Source organism: Zingiber officinale, chromosome 5B, assembly GCF_018446385.1.
Source record: "Zingiber officinale cultivar Zhangliang chromosome 5B, Zo_v1.1, whole genome shotgun sequence".
Classification (NCBI taxonomy): domain Eukaryota; kingdom Viridiplantae; phylum Streptophyta; class Magnoliopsida; order Zingiberales; family Zingiberaceae; genus Zingiber; species Zingiber officinale.
In genome coordinates this window covers 89,169,997-89,188,731 of record NC_055995.1, presented here as the reverse complement: position 1 = coordinate 89,188,731, position 18,735 = coordinate 89,169,997, and the positions used below count along the sequence as shown (strand labels likewise).

Genomic DNA, 18,735 nt, shown 5'->3' with positions numbered 1-18,735 from the left:
TTGGCAGAAACTCTGATTCTGCCAAGTAGCCGTTGGCTGTGTCCAACGGTTGCACCAGTCGACTAATGGAAGTGTCAGTTGACTGGTGTGCAGGAAATGAGTTGTCTTGTGATCAACTCTTTCCTCTCTATATAATGGAAGCTTGGGGCATTGAAGGAGGTTACTGATCTTGTTGATACACTCCTAGTCTTGGCCTCCAAGCTTCCAAAGCCTAATACTCTTCTTCCAATTCTCATTCTCAATCTTGTAAAGAAGAAGAGTGCCTTGTGAGATGTTTGTTCAACCGAGAAGGAGAAAGGTTTAGCCGGAGATTGTCGAGAACTAATCCACTGACGGATTGAGGGATCATCCACCTCAAGAACAAGCCGTGGAGTAGGAGTAAGCAATCTTCGAACCATGTTACATCGATCGTGTTAGAGTTTGTATTCTATTCTTATTGCTTTCATTGTTTTAGTATATTCTGCTACACACTAACTATTTGTAGAGAAGTAATCGAATTGGAGGTGACTTAACTATTCAACCTCCCTTTTAGCCGGTTACGAGATCCCCTACACTTTAAAAATTGGGAGAGCCTGGTCTGCTGATCAAAATATAAATCTTCAGAGTGCCGTGATCTGCCCTACCAGCTTCTGGGCCTCCCTAAGATTCCGCAGAGCTTGCATGTCCCGGAGTGCTTGTACCTTTTCAGGATTAGCCTCAATCCCCCACTCAATGACCATATATCCCAGAAACTTTCCTCCTTTAGCTCCAAATAAACACTTTAGGGGGTTTAGCTTTAACCCATACTGATGGCACAGGTAGGCCAGCAAGAGAGGGTGAATTGCCTGTAAAATAAAACAAATAATCCTTTCCCGATCTTTTAACTCAGATTAGTAGCACAATTATAATAAATTAATTTAATAACTAAAAATAAATGAGGAGGAAGGCCTAGGTGGTTATTAATCCAAGGCAAATGAAGGCACTATAAAGTCTCCTTCATTGAAGGAGGAGAAGCCTCTTACATTCATTGAACGCTTAAAAATATATTAGTAAATGAATACAAGAGTTATTGAATATTTCCTAACTCCGAGGGTTTTTTAATAGTCCCTTGAAAATGTTATCTACAACTTGAAGGCGTCTTTAAAGTGGTCTAAGGTGTCTTCCATTGGATAAATTTTATCCGCCGAGGATAAAACTTTATCCTCAAGTAATGGCTAGTGAAGGCGCCTTCTATCATCCCATGGAAGGCGCCTTCCATAAGGCAGACCAAGCTGGTCTTCTTTGGGTGGGTGATGCTCTGGCTATCTAAAGTTGAGCTCACCCGAACCTAACTTCAACCTTCTCCTCCAGTAGGCTTCCTTCCCGGCTTCTCATCCCTCGAATGTCATGCACGTCCTTCTCATCCACCGGTGTACTTTTCCGCAGCACGTTATCCCTCAGATGCACCGAGCTTATCGGCTCTTTTTTCGTGTCATCTTTCTCGCTATCCACATCTTCCGCTCGACTTTTTGTGTTCCTAAGCTCCTGCACACTTAGACACAAGAATTAAATACACGGGACTTAACTTAACTTGGTTGACCACGTCAAAATTACCATGGAGTACTTACACATACTACCGCAGGGTGCCACAAGTCTCTTCCACGTCCGCAATAAGTTATACTACTTGAGCGGACTTAATGAGGATGTTATCTATGTAGACTTTAATGTTCCTCCCGATCTACTTCCAGAAGATCTTGTCCATTATCCATTGATATGTGGCTCCTGCATTTCTTAACCCAAACAACATAACTGTGTAATAGAAAGTATCATCCGCGGTAATGAAACTGACCTTCTCTTGGTGCACCAGGGAGAGGAGGATTTGATGGTATCCTTGATAGACATCCATCATACAGATCCGCTCTCATTCTGAAGTAGAATCAATAATATGGTCGTTCTATAAGAGCGAATAATAGTCTTTGGGGTCGGCCTTATTGAGGTTGCGAAAGTTAATGAGACTCGTCACCTATTATTAGGTTTAGATTTTAGGACAACATTGAAGAGCCATGAAGGAAACTATACCTCCCTAATGTGTCCTGGTTCAAGGAGCTGATCCACCTTTACTCGGATAATTTTATTCTGGTCAGCTGAGAAATCTCTTTTTCTTTTGCTTGACCGACCTGGAATCAAGCATAAAGTGGAACTTGTGTTCTACCACCACTGGGCAACTCTTGTCAGCTCTTTAGGGAACCAGGCAAAGACCTTCTGATTTTGTACTAGACACTCCACTAGGCTCTTCTTAGTTTCTTGCGGCAAGTCAGCTGCTATCTTCGTAATGCTTTCTAGACAGTCGGGGTATAGTTACACATCCTCTTGTTGAGTTGGCTCTTCGACCAAAAGTATAGGCTCTTCTTGGATGACTTGTACTCCTCCATCCTAGATTTCTGGGTCTTGCGTGTTTTGATTCTTACTATATCTACATAACATTGTCGCACGGTCAACTGCTCTCCACTTACTTCCCTGACCTAATTTTCCACTGGGAATTTTACATTTTGATGGAAAGTAGAGATGACTGTCCTAAATTCATGCAAGGCGGGCCTCTCCATGATGATATTGTAAGAGGAGGGAGAATCTACCACTATGAAGACACTCCTCCTAGTCCTCATTAGGGGTTTAGTGCCCAAGGAGATAACCAGCTTGATCTGGCCAATTGGTCACACCTTATTCCCTGTGAACTCATACAAGACGATGGCCATGGGTTGGAGCGCGCTAGCATCGAGTTGCATATTGTCAAATGTACTTTTAAATAGCAGGTTGACAAAGCTTCCAATATCAACGAAAACTCTGGCCACTCGGCTGTTCACGATGACTACTTTAATAATGAGTGTGTCATCTCGGGGGAGCTCCACCCCCTCTAGGTCTTGAGACCTAAACCTAATTTGGGGACCCGTCACAAGCTCCCAGCTATAGCCAACTGTGTTGATATCCAATAGACATTCATAAACCTTTCTAGCTCTGGTAGAATCCCCATCAGTAGGACCTCTTGAAATCATGTTGATGTCTCATATTGTGGCATTTCCCTGTTCTCTTCTTCTCAGATCTCCGTTGGCTCCTTTTCTTTCCTAGCTAACTGACCATCCTGACTTTCTCTTCCCCAAGGTTCTAGGGTTATTGGCCTATTGCCTTAAGAGTTGAGGTGCAATTTTGAGAGGAGGCAGGCCTAATTCAGCCGCTCGGCGAGTGCCCTAAGCAAATTGGAAATAATTTCTCGTGTCATGGGTATAAGACCGGTGGTAAGTGCAGTACCGGACTTCCCACAAGAGGGGTTTGCTGATAGGGGTTAGCACGACCTTGACTCGTTGCGCCACTCTTGCTTCTTGGATAAGCAAGAGATTAGGTAGAGGATCTATGGGGTGGATTGGAAGTGGCAGTGGCCTCCAATTAGCCTGCCCGATCGGAGCTGGTGCCTTCACTTCCTTTTTTTGGGTAGCATGATTCTCCTCCACATTAATATATTTGACCGCTTTCCTCAGTAAGTTGTCGAAGTCCTTTGCGGGCTTGAGAGCTTGAAAGAAATCCCCCTCCAACATGCCTTGAGAGAAGGCGCTTATTAATATCTTGGAGGTGATGGACGGGACATCCAGAGTAACCTGGTTGAAATGTTTAATGTATGCTCTCAAGGACTCTGTGGCTCCTTGTGTGAGCACGAATAAACTATGATTAGTCTTATGGTATCTCCTGTTGCTAATAAAATGGTGCAGGAAAGCATTTGTAAACTCCTTTAAACAAATAATAGATCCGACTGATAGTCTATCGAACTATCTTTGCACTGCGCCGGAGAGAATGTTCAAAAACACTCGATATTTTATTGTGTCACTGTAGTGATGCCATATAGTCGCATTTTAGAATTTTCGGAGGTAATCCTCTGGGTCATTATTACCTCCGTATTTTCCAATAGATGGGGGTTTATAACCCCTAGGCAGCTTTTCATCTAGCACTTCCTGAGAGAAAGACACATTGAGGTGTTAGGCATTTCTCAAACGACCCAGGCCTTTCCTTTCTTTGGGTCCCTCGTGGGTGAATTCTATGCTATGGAAACTTGCGATTGCTCTATTTTGGTGCCATCTTCTCTCGATGTTCAAAAAAGTGCCCAGGGGAAATCGTACGACTACTTCCTCTTGGACCTTTCCTCTAAGAGGGGGATCTCGCCCCTCGACGCTGCAAGCATTCAGTGTGGGTGAGAACCTATTGTTTACCTTTTCGAGGCGGCCCGTGCCTTAGCAGCCTTAAATATCTCATATTCTTCAGGAGTCATGACAATGTTGATTTTGTTGGTATCCTCCATATTTACGTTTTAAATCAGGCAGAGAAGATTTCCACAGACGGCGTCAAATTTATTCCCGTCTGAAAGCTGAGTCTGATAGGGGGAGTCAGTGACGAGGGTAAGGATCTTGACGAGAAGAGGACCTGGATCTAAGGCTTACGAGAGTGTTATAGGCTTTTCACCTTCTGACAGAGGGGGGAGGGGGTGAGTATGTAACACCCACGAAATAATAAGCTATACCTATAGGTATTTTTATTTTAGAATAAAAGATAAAAGGGAAATGAAAATAGAACCAAAAAGAAATAAAAAGAAAGAGAGGTTAAGGTTTGAACCTTTAACCTCCCACAAATGATAAAGTTAAATTGGTGTATGGTAACCACTAGAGTAATGACTGATATATGAATAGAAAAGAATGGAAATTGTAGTTAAAAGTAAGAGTATAATTAAGTAAGGGAACAAGAGAAAAGCAAGTAGCTTTTCTCCTCTTCCTCTTCCTCTTGGTTAAGAAAAGAAGCAAGCAAAAGACAAGTTGCCTTTCTTCCTTTTTTTTTTCTCTATTTTCGTGAGAATTAAGAGAGTGAGGAGATAGAGAAGGCAAGGGGATGAATTGGGACACTTTTCATCCTCATTGAGAATAAATAGGAATGAGAGAAGAAAAGGGAAAGAAAGTTTGGTTAATTCTTCCTCCTTCTTCTTCCTCCTCCATTTTTCTTCTCCTTCTTCCTTCTCCATCGAGACCTAAAACCTCTCCCTCTCTCATTTCCGAAAATCCAAGCTAAGGTTTTTCTTGCTAAGAAAAATTAATTCACAAGAAGGAGTCCTCAAGATCTACTCCTTACAAGCAAGAGAAGAAAAGAGAGAACTAGGAAGAGAAGTTTTTTCTTCCTCTTCACAAGGGTACCATCTTCCTTAGGAAAAAACAAGAAAGAGGATGTAAGTATCCCCTCACCTGTGGTACAAGTTGTTTATGTGTTTTCCATGAGGTTAGAATGCTAAAAACCTAGGATCACTTCTTGAAACTTTCGGCCAAGACTTGAATAAAAGATTTAGAGAGGTTTAAGACCTAACTAAGCATGCTCACTATGTTCTTATGATATGTACCCTAGTATAGGAGTTAGTTAATGTTTCTTATGCTTGTATGCTTACTTAAAAACTTAGACCTATGCTCTTGAACTTTCGGCCAAAGTGTGAATAAAAGATTAGGAAGGCTTAAGACCTAAACTAAACATGCTCACTATGTCCTTATGATATGTACCCTATGATAAGAGATTAGTTTGGTGTTCTTATGCTTGTATGTTGTTTAAAACCTAAATTCATGCTCATGAAGTGTTCGGCCATGATATAAGAAATTGACTAGGAAAGGTTAAAAATTTAGTCTACCATGATCATGACTTGCTTATTAATATGTTATGAAGAGTACTTAGTGTTTTCACACTTGTATGTTGATTGGAACCTAAATGCATGTCACCTTAGGGAATTAGGGTTTCGGCCATGATAGAAATGAAGGCCTAGAAGTGTTTAAAAATTTAAACTATCATGCTCATAACTTTCCTTATGAAAAGGTAGGAAGATTTCTTAGGGTTTCATGCTTGTATGCTGTTTGGAACCTTGATGTATTGCACCTTAGGGTTTCGACCATAATGAGAATTAAGACCTAGGAGAGCTTAAAAATTCCTCTAACATGCTCATGACTCTTCCTATGACATGATATAAAAGCTAACTTAGGGTTATCATGTTTAAATGTTTCTTGAAATCTAGATACATGTCTTCTTATGTTTCAGCCATGATTAATTTTAGGGTCCAAGGAAGCTTAAAATTTAATCTAGCATGCTCATGAATTCCCTTATGATATGATATGAAGTTAGCTTGATATTCTTATGCTTATATGTTATTTTGAACTTAGTTTTCATACCCCTAAGTTTCAACCACCACAAGACCAAGAACCTAGGGAGCTTAGAACCTAAACCAAATATGCTCTTTATGTTCTTAATGATTTATGATATGAAATTGGTTTAGGGTTCACATGCTTTTATGTTGTTTATAACCTAGAACCAAGCATGGTAACTTTCGGCCACAACAAGACCAAGAACCTAGGGAGCTTAGAACCTAAACCAAATATGCTCATTATGTTCTTAATGATTTATGATATAAAATTGGTTTAAGGTTCACATGCTTTTATGTTGTTTATAACCTAGAACTAGCATGGTAACTTTCGGCCACTACATGGAAGTAGGGTTAGAGACCCAATTATGATTTCACTATGTGTCTCACATGCTACGATATGAATGAAGAAATGCTAGTTAAGGTTTTCCATGCATGATTATGTTTCCTATGATGCATTATATGCTCATTTATGTATGCTTATGAACCATGCATGATAATGACTCTCATGATGTGTTTTATGCTCAAGTATGCATGCTTTATGATATGACAAGTAATATGCTCATTTATGTATGCTTGTGAACCATGCATGATAATGACTCTTATGATGTGATTTATGCTCAAGTATGCATGATTTATGAAATGACAAGTAATATGCTCACTTATGTATGCTTATGAATCATGCATTATGATGACTCTTATGATGTGCTATATGTTGGGGTTGCAAGGTTGCAAACATAGTCCCATATTGGAAACACATGGGAAAGATCATGGGTTTATAAGAGAAAAGATATCTCCATTGGCATGAGACCTTTTGGGGAGAGCCCAAGAGCAAAGCCATGAGGGTCTAGGCCCAAAGTGGACAATATCATGCTATTGTGGAGATATCTAAATTCTTTCCGATCCTACAATTGGTATCAGAGCCCGGACTACCAGAAGGTTTAACCGCCGACTGTGCACAAGAGCTATGGTCTGATTGAACCATGTGAGAACAATATTGACCTCGAACAAAGAAAGTGGGGGCTCCTATGTTCGGATCAAGAGGACCAGACACCAGGCAGGAAGCCCTAGTTGCGACTAGGCAAGGAAGTCCTAGTAGGTCGGGTGGACCGAGGGGCAGGAAGACCTGGTGGGTCGAGGATCGGACGTGGGAAGCCTATGGTCCTTTGTTTGAGGGGGGGGGATTGTTGGGGTTGCAAGGTTGCAAACATAGTCCCATATTGGAAACACATGGGAAAGATCATGGGTTTATAAGAGAAAAGATATCTCCATTGGCATGAGGCCTTTTGGGGAGAGCCCAAGAGCAAAGCCATGAGGGTCTAGGCCCAAAGTGGACAATATCATGCTATTGTGGAGATATCTAAATTCTTTTCGATCCTACACTGTATGCTCAAGTATGCATGCTTTATGACATGATAAGTAAGGGCCTAGGAGTTGCTTCCCTATTAAGTGGGACTAAGAGCACTCTTTATGATAAGATAAGTAAAGGCCTAAGAGTTGTTTCCCTGTGAAATGAGACTAAGAGCACTCTTCATGATATGATAAGTAACTATGACATGTTATTTTACTTTGTATGACTTATACCAAGGGTGGGCTCCATAAGCGCCCCTAGGCCGACGGACTATGAACGGGTCTAGTAAAAAGGGATGGACTCCTTAGTACGCCCCTAGGTCGACGGTCGTAGTACGGACCTAGTTCCCTAGTAGGTTCGGGGCTAGCTACCCTGTCCTAGGGATTGCACGCATTTATGTATGTATGTGGTACAAGCCAGGCCCTCATGATGATATTATGTTCAAGTATTATATGATACGTTTTAAGACATCTTGCACAGGACATGATACATGTTTTAAAAGACATCTTGCATGATATTTCTTTATGATATGATATGCTCTTATGATTTATATGACATGATGCTCTTTTTTATTTATGATATGATACATCATGATATTTCTTTATGATATGATATGCTCATATGATTTATATGACATGATGCTCTTTTTATTTATGATATGATACATCATGATATTTCTTTATGATATGATATGCTCTTATGATTTATATGACATGATGCTCTTTTAATTATGATATGATACATCATGATATTTCTTTATGATATGATATGCTCTTATGATTTATATGACATGATGCTCTTTTATTTATGATATAATACAACATGATGTTTCTTAATGATTATGATACGAAATACATTTTTTATGAGTAGGAAAGGATCTTACTAAGCCTGTGTACTTATAGCTTACTTTCCTTGTACCGCAGATAAAGACAAAAAATGGATAAACTAAGGGAGCCGCAAGAGAGGCAAGAGATGTGTGTGGTGGTGGCTCGACTAAGAAAATAAAAAGAAAAAGACTTGCTTATGTTATTTTATGTTGACATGAACTAAGTTTGTTTATGTAATGTTCTGCATGATTTCATGATTTCATAATAAGTTCTTCCGCTGTTTTACTTTAGAAAAGAAATTTTAATATGCATGTATGTTCCCCATGATAAGTAAGTAACCCCGCCCTACTAGCAGGAGGGCGGGCGTTACAGAGTAAGGGCCACTGATAGTACCCACGAGCCTGTGTACACGTAGAGAGATCACACGGGAACATCAGAGCGAGAACTATGGAAGAAGTCCCTAGCGCAAGTCCTCCAATGCTTAAGTTAGGAGTAGCATAAAACGAAAATTCATAAAGAAGATAAACAGTAATATTGTAGTAGATGTGTATGTACACATACCTGGCTAACAGAGAGGATCTCACTTTTTATACTGCTTCTCATAACCTTCGTAATTATGAGGCATCAAAGAATAACGGGTGTCAGGGTATGTCGGGTGATGAATGAAGTACGGTGGATTCCCATTGGGTGGAAGAATATTCTGTTAGTGCAGGTTGCACTAATTATCATATTTGGATATATGACAAATAGGTTAAGATTAGTTGTGTTGTTTATCTAAACTCTTTACCAAGTGTGCAGGACATGATGGGTCTAGAAGACTGGAACACCATGTGGAAGTCCAGTTAGGTTGATAGCTGGCACGAAGTCTAGATTGGTTGAGATCTGGCAGGAGGAAGTCCAGCTAGGTTGATAGCTGGCTCAAAGTCCAGGTCGATTGAGATCTGGCAGGAGAAAGTCCAGATTGGTTGAAATCCGGCAAGAAGTCTTGGTGGGTCAAGGGACTTGAGGTCTATAGTTGGTAAGTAGAGATAAGCAACTGGATCTAGTGAGAGCGCGTTCTCGATTGAGAGAACTGTAAACGTCGGTCCAGCTTAGGTCCATTTAAGAAACCTAAGCTGAGATCTTGACTAGATCCAGGTCTCAAGGAGATCGGATCTAATACTACTACTATTCTCTTGTATCATGCTAACTTTTTTTTGTAGGATAAACTTATTTTTTGTTACCAGGACTAACCCTTTTTTACAAGAAAGAAAGTGCTGAAAATGTGTGTCTGGGCTGTCGAAAGGGATCTGGGTGCCTGGACTTCGGACTCCTGGAGCTGGTCTGGGTGCCCGAACCAGCTTTACTCGAGTGATTGCCAGGCACCCGAGCGGTCCAGGCGCTCGGAGCTAGTCTAGGCACTTGGACCAGTAAAAATATTCACAAGATGAGTTGGAGCGCGACGACTAGCCGAATCTACGTCAATGGTTCAGGTGCCCAGAGGGGGTCCGAGCGCTTAGAGGTAAATAAACTTGATGGATCAAGTTTCGACGAGAGATCACCACGTTAGTAGTGATCCAGGCGCCCAGAGGGGTTCTAAGCGCCCGGAATGGGCCTATATAAGGGCCTTCGACTCGCAACTTCAAGACAACAATTGCTACAAGTTTCATCACGCTACTCCAAAAAGGATCCGACACACCGAAAGGTTTCTCCGAAGTTCAAATTTTCTTTCTATTTGTCGATAACATTTGTATTTCAGTTCTTGTACTAAATCTTTTTAACTCATTTTGGAACTAATAGTGATTGTCCAATAGGTGATTGCCCAACGAAAGCACTCGATGAGTACATGCCTAGGAGTAGGAGTTATCAAAGGCTCCAAACTAAGTAAAAAAATTTGGTTGTGTAGGACCGTAAATACGCGGAATATGCTCTGAGCCTGTAATGACTATTTATGATCCTACATATTCCGCGTTATGCATATGATATTGGAATATTCCCTGACGAATAGTCATTATTCTCTAATAAGTTGTTGTGATTCCCTGACAGTGTTGTCTCCTGACAATAGTCCGACCAGTGTTGCGGTCGTCCGGGAGTAAACTGGGGCAGTGCCCAAGAGAAATGGAGGGACTGAGCTCTAGGGGTCCGACTAACTAAGAAGCTGACTGAGAGTAGACTTGGGCGATGTCTCGAAAAAATGAGGAGATTGAGCCTTGTAGTCTTACCAACTAAGAAGTCGACCGAGAGTAGACTAGGAAAGTGCCTAAGAGCAATGAGGGGACTGAACCCTAGGGTCCAACTAGCTAAGAAGTCGACCAGGAGTAGACTGAGATAGTGTTTCGGATAAATAAGGGGGCTGAGTCCTGAGATCCAACCAGTTAAGAAGTCGACTGGGAGTAGACTAGGACGGTGCCTAGAAGAAATGAAGGGACTAAATCCTGGGCCTCAATCAGCTAAGAAGCCGAGAGTATATCGAGAGTTGTGCTTGTAAGATGGGAGAGCCAAGTCCAGATATTTTTTAATATTAATTGTCATCTCTATTTGACTTTTAACTGTCATATCATCTTAACTATTAATCTTCTAATATTACTAAGACTCTTCATTACACGTCATATCACATATTTTATAATAAATAAAAAATTATATAATCAATTATTTTCTCATCTGCCCTTTCAAGTAAATAGGAGACCAAATAATTGATTGATTGCACATTGAACCATTTAAGCCGTCCCTATAATAATAATAAATAAAGAAGATAAAATAAAAATATGCTTTAACAATCAATCCTGTTTCCCATAGCATTCTAGAATAGTTAGTAATTTAATAATTCTGGTCCCATTTAAGTACAATTTCTCGAGGATGTATTTGTTTATGTCATGTGGTCAATGTTTTCCAATGAATCCAAATACAAATCCAAATCCAACTGTCTCTTCATCTCTATCCAAATAAACATCTAACAACTATTAAAATGATGATATCTTTGAACAAGACTTTGTTGATCATCAACTTTTTAGTTCTTCCCTAATATCTGTCGAAGCTCTTAAATTATGATTTAAACATTACGAAAAGAGTCTTATGCTCCATCCATCATCGACGAAAAAGATTATACCATATGCCTTCAATTTTTCCTCGCCACTATTAAAAGCACACCCTTCAAAAGGGAAACTAAAGGCGAATATTTTTAATATCCAGATGTTTTTACAAAATTTAAAAGGCCACTGTTTTTTTTTTTTTTAAAATAATCATAAAGCTACTTTCGGCGATCCGTCAAAATTTCACGTCAAATTCAGCAAAATGCGCAAATACAAATCCAAACTAATTGTCTCGCTAACGTACTCCGGTGGGGCCCAGCTTTTGACATAACAATCCCCCTCCCTCTGTTTAAAAACAACAAACTGGGTGCTTCGTGATGTATGACAGTCTGTCAATCTTACCCCTTGAATTTTGAAAATCAATATCGAGTAAGCTCAAGGTTAGAATTTATTAATTATAGGAGGTAAATTATTACCTTTGAAAGTTTTAGGTAGCAAAATTTTATTTCGTCGTTTTTTTAATATGATTTGACATGTCGACATTTTGTGTTGATTTCAAAATCACGTGAATTATGGATGCTTTTATATATATATATATATATATATTTGATTTACGTGGTGTAAATCATTTGTATATGTTATAAGTCTAATATTCATTATTATTATTTGTGGCTCAATAATAATACAAATTTATATACTAATATAGTAATATTTGATATTTAATTATATTTTAATTTAATATTTCCACTACCCAATTAACTTAATTAATAATAATAATGAAAATTTTTTGAATAAAAGTAAAAACATTAAAAAAAACCAAATAAATATATAAATAAATAAATAAAAATGTGCACGGTAATTTACACGAACAGATGGTGAACAGTCCAACTGGTGAGGAGGCTCCTCAAGAGCCACGCCGGTTCTGGGAGTCTCCATTAATCATTCGACCTTTTCGTGCCCATCGCCGCGACGAGCAGAGCGGAAGATAAGAGAAGAGAAGAGAAGGCGAGAAGCTTCTGCTCCCTTCTCCCCGCTCAGCCACGACCGCGGCTGCGCCGGCGTAGGCTTCCCATCGCTTGGCCCGCCTCAGGAAGAGCGCGCCGGCGTACGATTTCTCTGAGGCATAAGAACGTACGCCTTTGCTGCATCATCTATGTCGTTATCCAGATAGCGACCGCGTGCGAGGGTTCCTCCTTCCCCCTTATTTTTTTCTCCGTATTGTTTCCTATTTAAGCTTCGATGTGCTACGGATTGGATCTTCGATGATCGCTTCTTTCCGCCGTCTACCTGCGTTTCCCATTCTTGACTTTAGAAATCCATCTTTTTTACTGGTGATCGAGTCCCTAGGGCATTGGTGAGCAAATCTCCCTCTTGCCCTTCCTTTTTTTTTTCCCACTATTTCTGGTGTTAGATCTTGGCGGAAGGAAGGAGGATGGAGGCGGAGCGACTGCACGGGCAGAGCCGGCGGCTGCCGGATTTCTTGCAGAGCGTCAATCTAAAGTACGTGAAGTTGGGATACCACTACTTGATCACTCACTTGTTCACCCTGTTGCTGGTCCCGCTGATGGCGGCGATCCTGCTGGAGGCGGCGCGGACCGATCCGGATGAGCTCCGCTACCTCTGGATCCACCTCCAGTACAACCTCGTGAGCGTGCTGGTGTGTTTGGTCTTCCTCGTCTTCGGCACCACCGTTTACGTTATGAGCCGGCCGAGGCCGGTCTACCTCGTCGACTACGCTTGCTACCGGCCGCCGTCGGAACTGAAGGCGCCGTTCAACCGGTTCATGGAGCACTCGCAGCTCCATGGCGGGTTCAACGAGTCGGCGCTCGAGTTCCAGCGGCGGATCCTGGAGCGCTCCGGCCTCGGGCAGGACACCTGCTTGCCCATCGCGCTGCACTACTTGCCGCCCCGCCCCTCCATGGCCGCCGCCCGCGAGGAGGCTGAGCAGGTCATGTTCGGCGCGCTGGATACACTCTTCCGGAACACCGGCGTAAAGCCAAAGGACATCGGCATCCTCATCGTCAATTGCAGCCTCTTCAATCCCACCCCGTCCCTCTCCGCTATGATCGTCAACCGCTACAAGCTCCGCGGCAACATCCGGAGTTTCAACCTCGGCGGCATGGGCTGCAGCGCCGGCGTCATCGCCATCGACCTCGCGCGTGACCTCCTCCAGGTCCACCACGCCACCTATGCGGTCGTGGTCAGCACTGAGAACATCACCCAAAATTGGTACTTTGGCAACCGCAAGGCGATGCTGATCCCCAACTGCCTCTTCCGTGTCGGCGCCGCCGCCGTGCTGCTCTCCAACCGCTCTGCCGATCGCCGGCGCGCCAAGTACAAGCTCGTGCACGTCGTCCGCACCCACCGCGGTGCCGACGACAAGGCCTTCCGCTGCGTGTACCAGGAGCAGGACGAGGCAGGCAAAGTCGGCGTGTCGCTGTCCAAGGACCTCATGGCTATCGCCGGTGAGGCCCTCAAGATCAACATCACCACTCTCGGCCCGCTCGTGCTCCCTGTCAGCGAACAGCTCCTCTTCTTCGCAACCCTCGTCGCCAAGAAACTATTCAACGGAAAGGTGAAACCTTACATCCCGGACTTCAAGCTCGCCTTCGACCACTTCTGCATCCACGCCGGAGGCCGGGCTGTGATCGACGAGCTGGAGAAGAATCTCGACCTCCGCCCTGACCATGTGGAGGCTTCCCGGATGACCCTCCACCGCTTCGGCAACACCTCCTCCAGCTCCATCTGGTACGAGCTCGCGTACACAGAGGCCAAGGGGAGGATGCGCAGAGGCCACCGCGTCTGGCAGATTGCCTTCGGCAGCGGCTTCAAGTGTAACAGCGCCGTGTGGCAGGCGGTTCGACATGTGAAGCCTTCTCCACAAAGTCCATGGGAGGACTGTATCGACAGCTACCCTGTTGAAATCATCGATGGCTTTCCTCAACAAGAGAAAAAGGAGTCACTTTGACAGTTACATTGTTGAAATCATCCATGGCGATCTTCTCAGATTACTCTTCACCTAGTTGTCAGCTTTGTTTCTTTTCTTCACCAGCTCATTTGCTTGGGCTAATTTGACATTGATCTGTAACCCAGATAATCTATTTTAATCTGGGATTCGACTTTGAGTACCCAATAATGCCTGTTCATGTGGTCGCATGGTATCCAATTTCAAGTTCCACCTGTTCTTCCTGCAAAATGACATTTTGTGCATACGTACTGTCTTCTTGTTTCTGAAAGAAATGACAGGTGTGGCTGACCCAGGGAGTTGGGGAGTACAGCATGTGCTCGTTGGTGTTCTTCAGTTACATTGAGTGGACTGGGGCACCATTTGTTTCCTTAATAATAGAGATTGGGGAAAGCTTGATGGTATTATTTCTATTTTTAGCATTTAAGAGAGAATCTGTTGCAGGGAAATAGATATGACTGTCTGTCCATGCTTCCTGTGAGTTTAGTTGTTATGTCTTGGAGAGTAGTTGGCTCCTCATCTGCTTATCTTTAGCTAATTGGTAATAGTCTATATGGAAGGAAAGAGTCAGGTCTGGTTCGAGAGAACTTGGTCTTCTCGATAGTCTATAACTAGTTTTTCTTCGGAGTTAAGGGCATGCATACTGAATTTAGCTTTGGAAATCTGTCTCACCAATTCATCCAGGCAATTGAAGTACCAAGTAGCGGTCTTTTGTCGACATAGATTACCGGAAGATAGATCAGTAACGAAAGTAAAAGTGTCTCGTAAACAGATTGTATCCTTTAAGCCAAGGTATGTGGCCAAGTGAAAGTTGCTTCCACTCATCTTGTATCTCTCATTGCTTTCCAAAATATAGTAAATTTTTTCAATAAATTTTACTTCAGGACTGAGTAAATTGTAGTTTAGAAAACAAGTAGTATGATTAGAGGAGAGAATTACTAAGGTGTGTTAGAAGTTGGCTGCATTTAAGCAAAATATGATAGATGTACACATTATAATGTATTGACTTCCATTTTCCAGTTCCACACAAAAGAATTTGATAATCTTTTTGATCCCAGACTTCATTGATCTCAAAATGTCATTGTATCTGGTTCCCAGGTTGAATCCTGTCAGCAACACAGTTAGAAGTTATGCGCAAGAGAGTGTTTGGGGGGGAAAAAGAGACAGATGTGCATGTTCGAAGCTTACTTGATGTCGACCCCAGTTTTCTTCTTCAGATCGTCCGGAACAGGTCCGGTAAGTTGGTTGTTCTGGAGATATCTGTTATTTGGCAAGATAAGGCACAAGACAATCAAGAAGTTGTATAGGAGAAAAATCATATTAGGCTTACTTGTAAGATAGACTTACATCTCTTTGATGCTTGGAAGCTCCCCTAACGAAGATGGAATCGGTCCACTGAACTCATTGTCTTGCAGATGCCTGATCAAACATAAGCACAGTTGGATAATTTGCATCGCAAAGCCAACAAAAAGAGGAAATGATTGATGTTCAAGCTTACAAAGAAACCAAATTCTTCAGAGAACTCAATTTTGGAATTGGACCGTACAATTTGTTCCCAGAGAGCCAACTGCAAGCACACATGTTTCGCATTTACAACTGAATATGAGTTGAGTGAGATTGGAAATGAACTCATAAGTTGGCTGCTTACATGTTTGCGAGGGCAGTTAAGTTGTCGATGCTATTGGGCAATGTTCCTGAAAGGCCAAAGTTTGTGAGGTTCCTGCAAAAAAATCTCAACTTGATGATTCATGATAAGAAAATTAGAGATGATTGATCCTTGGGAACTCACAGTGCAACTACTCTGTTGGTACTATCTTGAGAGCAAAGCACTCCAGTCCAAGAGTGCTCCCTGGGCAAGCATGGATCACCAGTCCAATCTGGTGGGGGGTTCTTCAGGCTTCTTGCCAGTTCCTCCATTGCAATCACTGCAACAATTATTAGCACACAACTATGAATTTTGTCCTCTGCTGGATCAAACTAATAAATTCATGATTGAGTTGAGTTACCCTCTCTAGTGAGAGTTCTATCACCAAAAGGCACAACTTGAAAGATCTCCCCTGCATTGATCACTGGCCCAACCGGAGAATCGTTGCTGGGGGACATCACGATCTCCACCTTCCCTGAGAGTGACCACTGCGCGCCAAACACCATTACTCCATCAGTGGAGACGTTGAGGCTCCGGAAGAAGTCATGGCCATTCAAAGTGACGTCGAAGACTCGCCAACTGTAGGGACTCGGCGTTCGGTTATCCTGGAAGTAGAGCGCAACGTAGTATACGGCAGCCGGCAATGCCACCGATGGCCATTGCACCACCAGCTGCTTCCCCCGGCTCGTGGTGAGAGCTTGCTGTAGGGCGGCCTCCGGCGGGTGGTTCCAGAACTCCGACGAGGTGATGTTAGAGTGGCATTCGACCATGGGGTTGGAATCCGTGAAGGCCTCCCAGTATCGGCTGTATGCATCCTCTGGATAGCTAGTTACAGAATCGATTCCATCTTAGTTTCATCGATCGAGTTCTTGAAGGTTATCAAAATTTGGCTTTTTTAGGCAAACAATTTGCATACCTAATGATATCGCCGTCCTGCCCGAATCGGTTCCGCGCCACCGTACTCAGCGCGTACTTCCCAAAATCGGTCCCGTTGTACATTGAATCCCCCAAGTTCACCAGCTCCAGCGCCGAGATGAAGGGACTGCCCGTCGTCTGCTCATTCCTCGCCAGGCAAAAGCTCACCGTCCTCCCCTGCGCCGCCACCACGATCTCGTAGTAAGCGCTCATCCCGCTGTCGTAGTTCGCGGCGGTGTTCACTGTGCACCACTTGGTGCCGTCGATGATCTGGTCGAACACCGGCGGCTTCTGGCCCCCATCGAATCCGCCGTAGTAGTAGGTGGATCGGATCAAGTACTTGGCTCCTTTGGTCACGGGGATCACGAAACAGTACTTGCGGGCGGAAGCGTCAGGGAAGTACCGGACGGTGGATAGAAAGGGGACGAGGTTGGGGGTGGCGATGGCGGAGACGTTGCCGACGTTGGTGAAGCCTTGGTCGGGGATCCATTGCACGCTTCCGATCGTCTCCTCTTGGGATGCGCCGCAGTTGATGAAATAACCTGGAGATTAATCCTTAACACAAATGCCACAAAAACAAACAAGAAGCATATCAAGCGTTTCAAAGACCGAATCGAATTGGTTACCTCCGGCAAGTGGAGGAGCGGCACGGAGCGACGTCGCAATGAGGAGGCGCCACCAGAGGAGGAGGAGGAGGACGGAGAGGGACATTGATCGAAAATGGCATACCCAAAATGAAACCGAAAACCATGGCCAGGATTTAAATTTGCTTTGTCGAGAGACGAAGGAAGAACCCTAAAAAGTTGAGGGTGGCGAGGAAAAGGAAACCACACAGGAGAGGAAAGCATTTGTTCCCATGGAGCTCAAAAATAGCAGGGTTTGACTTGGTCAACGACTCTTTTTAAAACTAAAAATTATTTTAAACATAATTTTATTATAATTTATGTATTTATTTGATACAAATTAAAAGTACCTCCATCGTTTATAAAACTATTTAACGTCCTATTTAACCTAAACAGTCCAAAACATGGTAGAAGCTGGTAAGAGTGTAGAAAGATATTCATAGTGGTGGAATCTTTCTACGAGCTCTTTCATTATTACATCTATATTCTATCAAAGTAAAAAAAATTTACTTATTTTTTCACTATTAAAAACCTCTCACAATCATTTTTTATTATATATATTTTTCTCATCTTTCTACTCTATATTATATATAATTAAATTTTAATAAAATTTAACTTTACACATTATTAATCCAAAATAACATTAATAATTAAAAATATTAAAAATAAACTCCTATTTTTTTTTAATATATTTATTTTTTTAATCATAAATAAAAAATTAGAAAAAAAATAATGAAGAAGCAACTCCGTGAACATGGAGCCACTTCCTCATAATTAACAATGAAGCTCTCTCCACATGTCACAGTGGAAACTCTTGAGCTCCCATTGTGGATGCTCTTAGTCTTTACATGGTATAAAAGTTACAAGTTAATTTTTATAATGTATAGAAGCTACAAGCTATTTTCTACACGGATGATTTCCATTGGTTATTTATTTAAAATATAATGAGTGATATATAATCTCCATTGGTGGTTTTACTAGTTGAATATTATTTTAATCATATTATCACATAGAAAATAAAATTATCATTATATAAAGTCATTGTTATAGAAGTTAGGAATTAACTTCATGATTTGTGAAAATTAGTAACTAGTTTCTATATGATGTAAAAATTACATGCTATTGAAGCAAACATAGTGTAAAAGTTGCATGTTAGCTTCTACAATATGTAAATTTTACATGTTAATTTTTACATAGTCAGTCATGGTCATATAATATTTATTTATAAAAATAAAACTAAA

General features: G+C 42.0%; 2 protein-coding genes across 2 annotated transcripts; one reads left to right on the top strand and one right to left on the bottom strand.

Annotated features, from left to right (window-relative positions):
- Positions 1–12,239: 12,239 nt before the first annotated feature.
- Positions 12,240–14,542, top strand: LOC121984898 (3-ketoacyl-CoA synthase 4-like). Its single transcript, XM_042538068.1, has one exon. The coding sequence runs from the start codon at positions 12,779–12,781 to the stop codon at positions 14,312–14,314; it is 1,536 nt and encodes a 511-aa protein (XP_042394002.1). The 5' UTR covers positions 12,240–12,778; the 3' UTR covers positions 14,315–14,542.
- A 715-nt stretch (positions 14,543–15,257) lies between these two features.
- LOC121984897 (probable LRR receptor-like serine/threonine-protein kinase At1g67720) lies at positions 15,258–17,715 on the bottom strand. Its single transcript, XM_042538067.1, has 9 exons — positions 17,498–17,715; positions 16,873–17,413; positions 16,318–16,781; positions 16,101–16,236; positions 15,960–16,031; positions 15,810–15,878; positions 15,659–15,730; positions 15,500–15,571; positions 15,258–15,417 (listed from the first exon to the last, which is right to left on the bottom strand). The coding sequence occupies exons 1-9, from the start codon at positions 17,580–17,582 to the stop codon at positions 15,390–15,392; spliced, it is 1,539 nt and encodes a 512-aa protein (XP_042394001.1). The 5' UTR covers positions 17,583–17,715; the 3' UTR covers positions 15,258–15,389.
- Positions 17,716–18,735: the final 1,020 nt, after the last annotated feature.

Coding starts and splice junctions, on each gene's coding strand:
- LOC121984898 (XM_042538068.1), top strand. CDS start 12,779: ATGGAGGCGGAGCGACTGCACGGGCAGAGCCGGCGGCTGCCGGATTTC.
- LOC121984897 (XM_042538067.1), bottom strand. CDS start 17,582: ATGTCCCTCTCCGTCCTCCTCCTCCTCCTCTGGTGGCGCCTCCTCATT. Junction 15,731..15,809: donor CTGAAGAATTTGGTTTCTTT/GTAAGCTTGAAC, acceptor ATGTTTGATCAG/GCATCTGCAAGACAATGAGT. Junction 15,418..15,499: donor AAAACTGGGGTCGACATCAA/GTAAGCTTCGAA, acceptor TGTTGCTGACAG/GATTCAACCTGGGAACCAGA.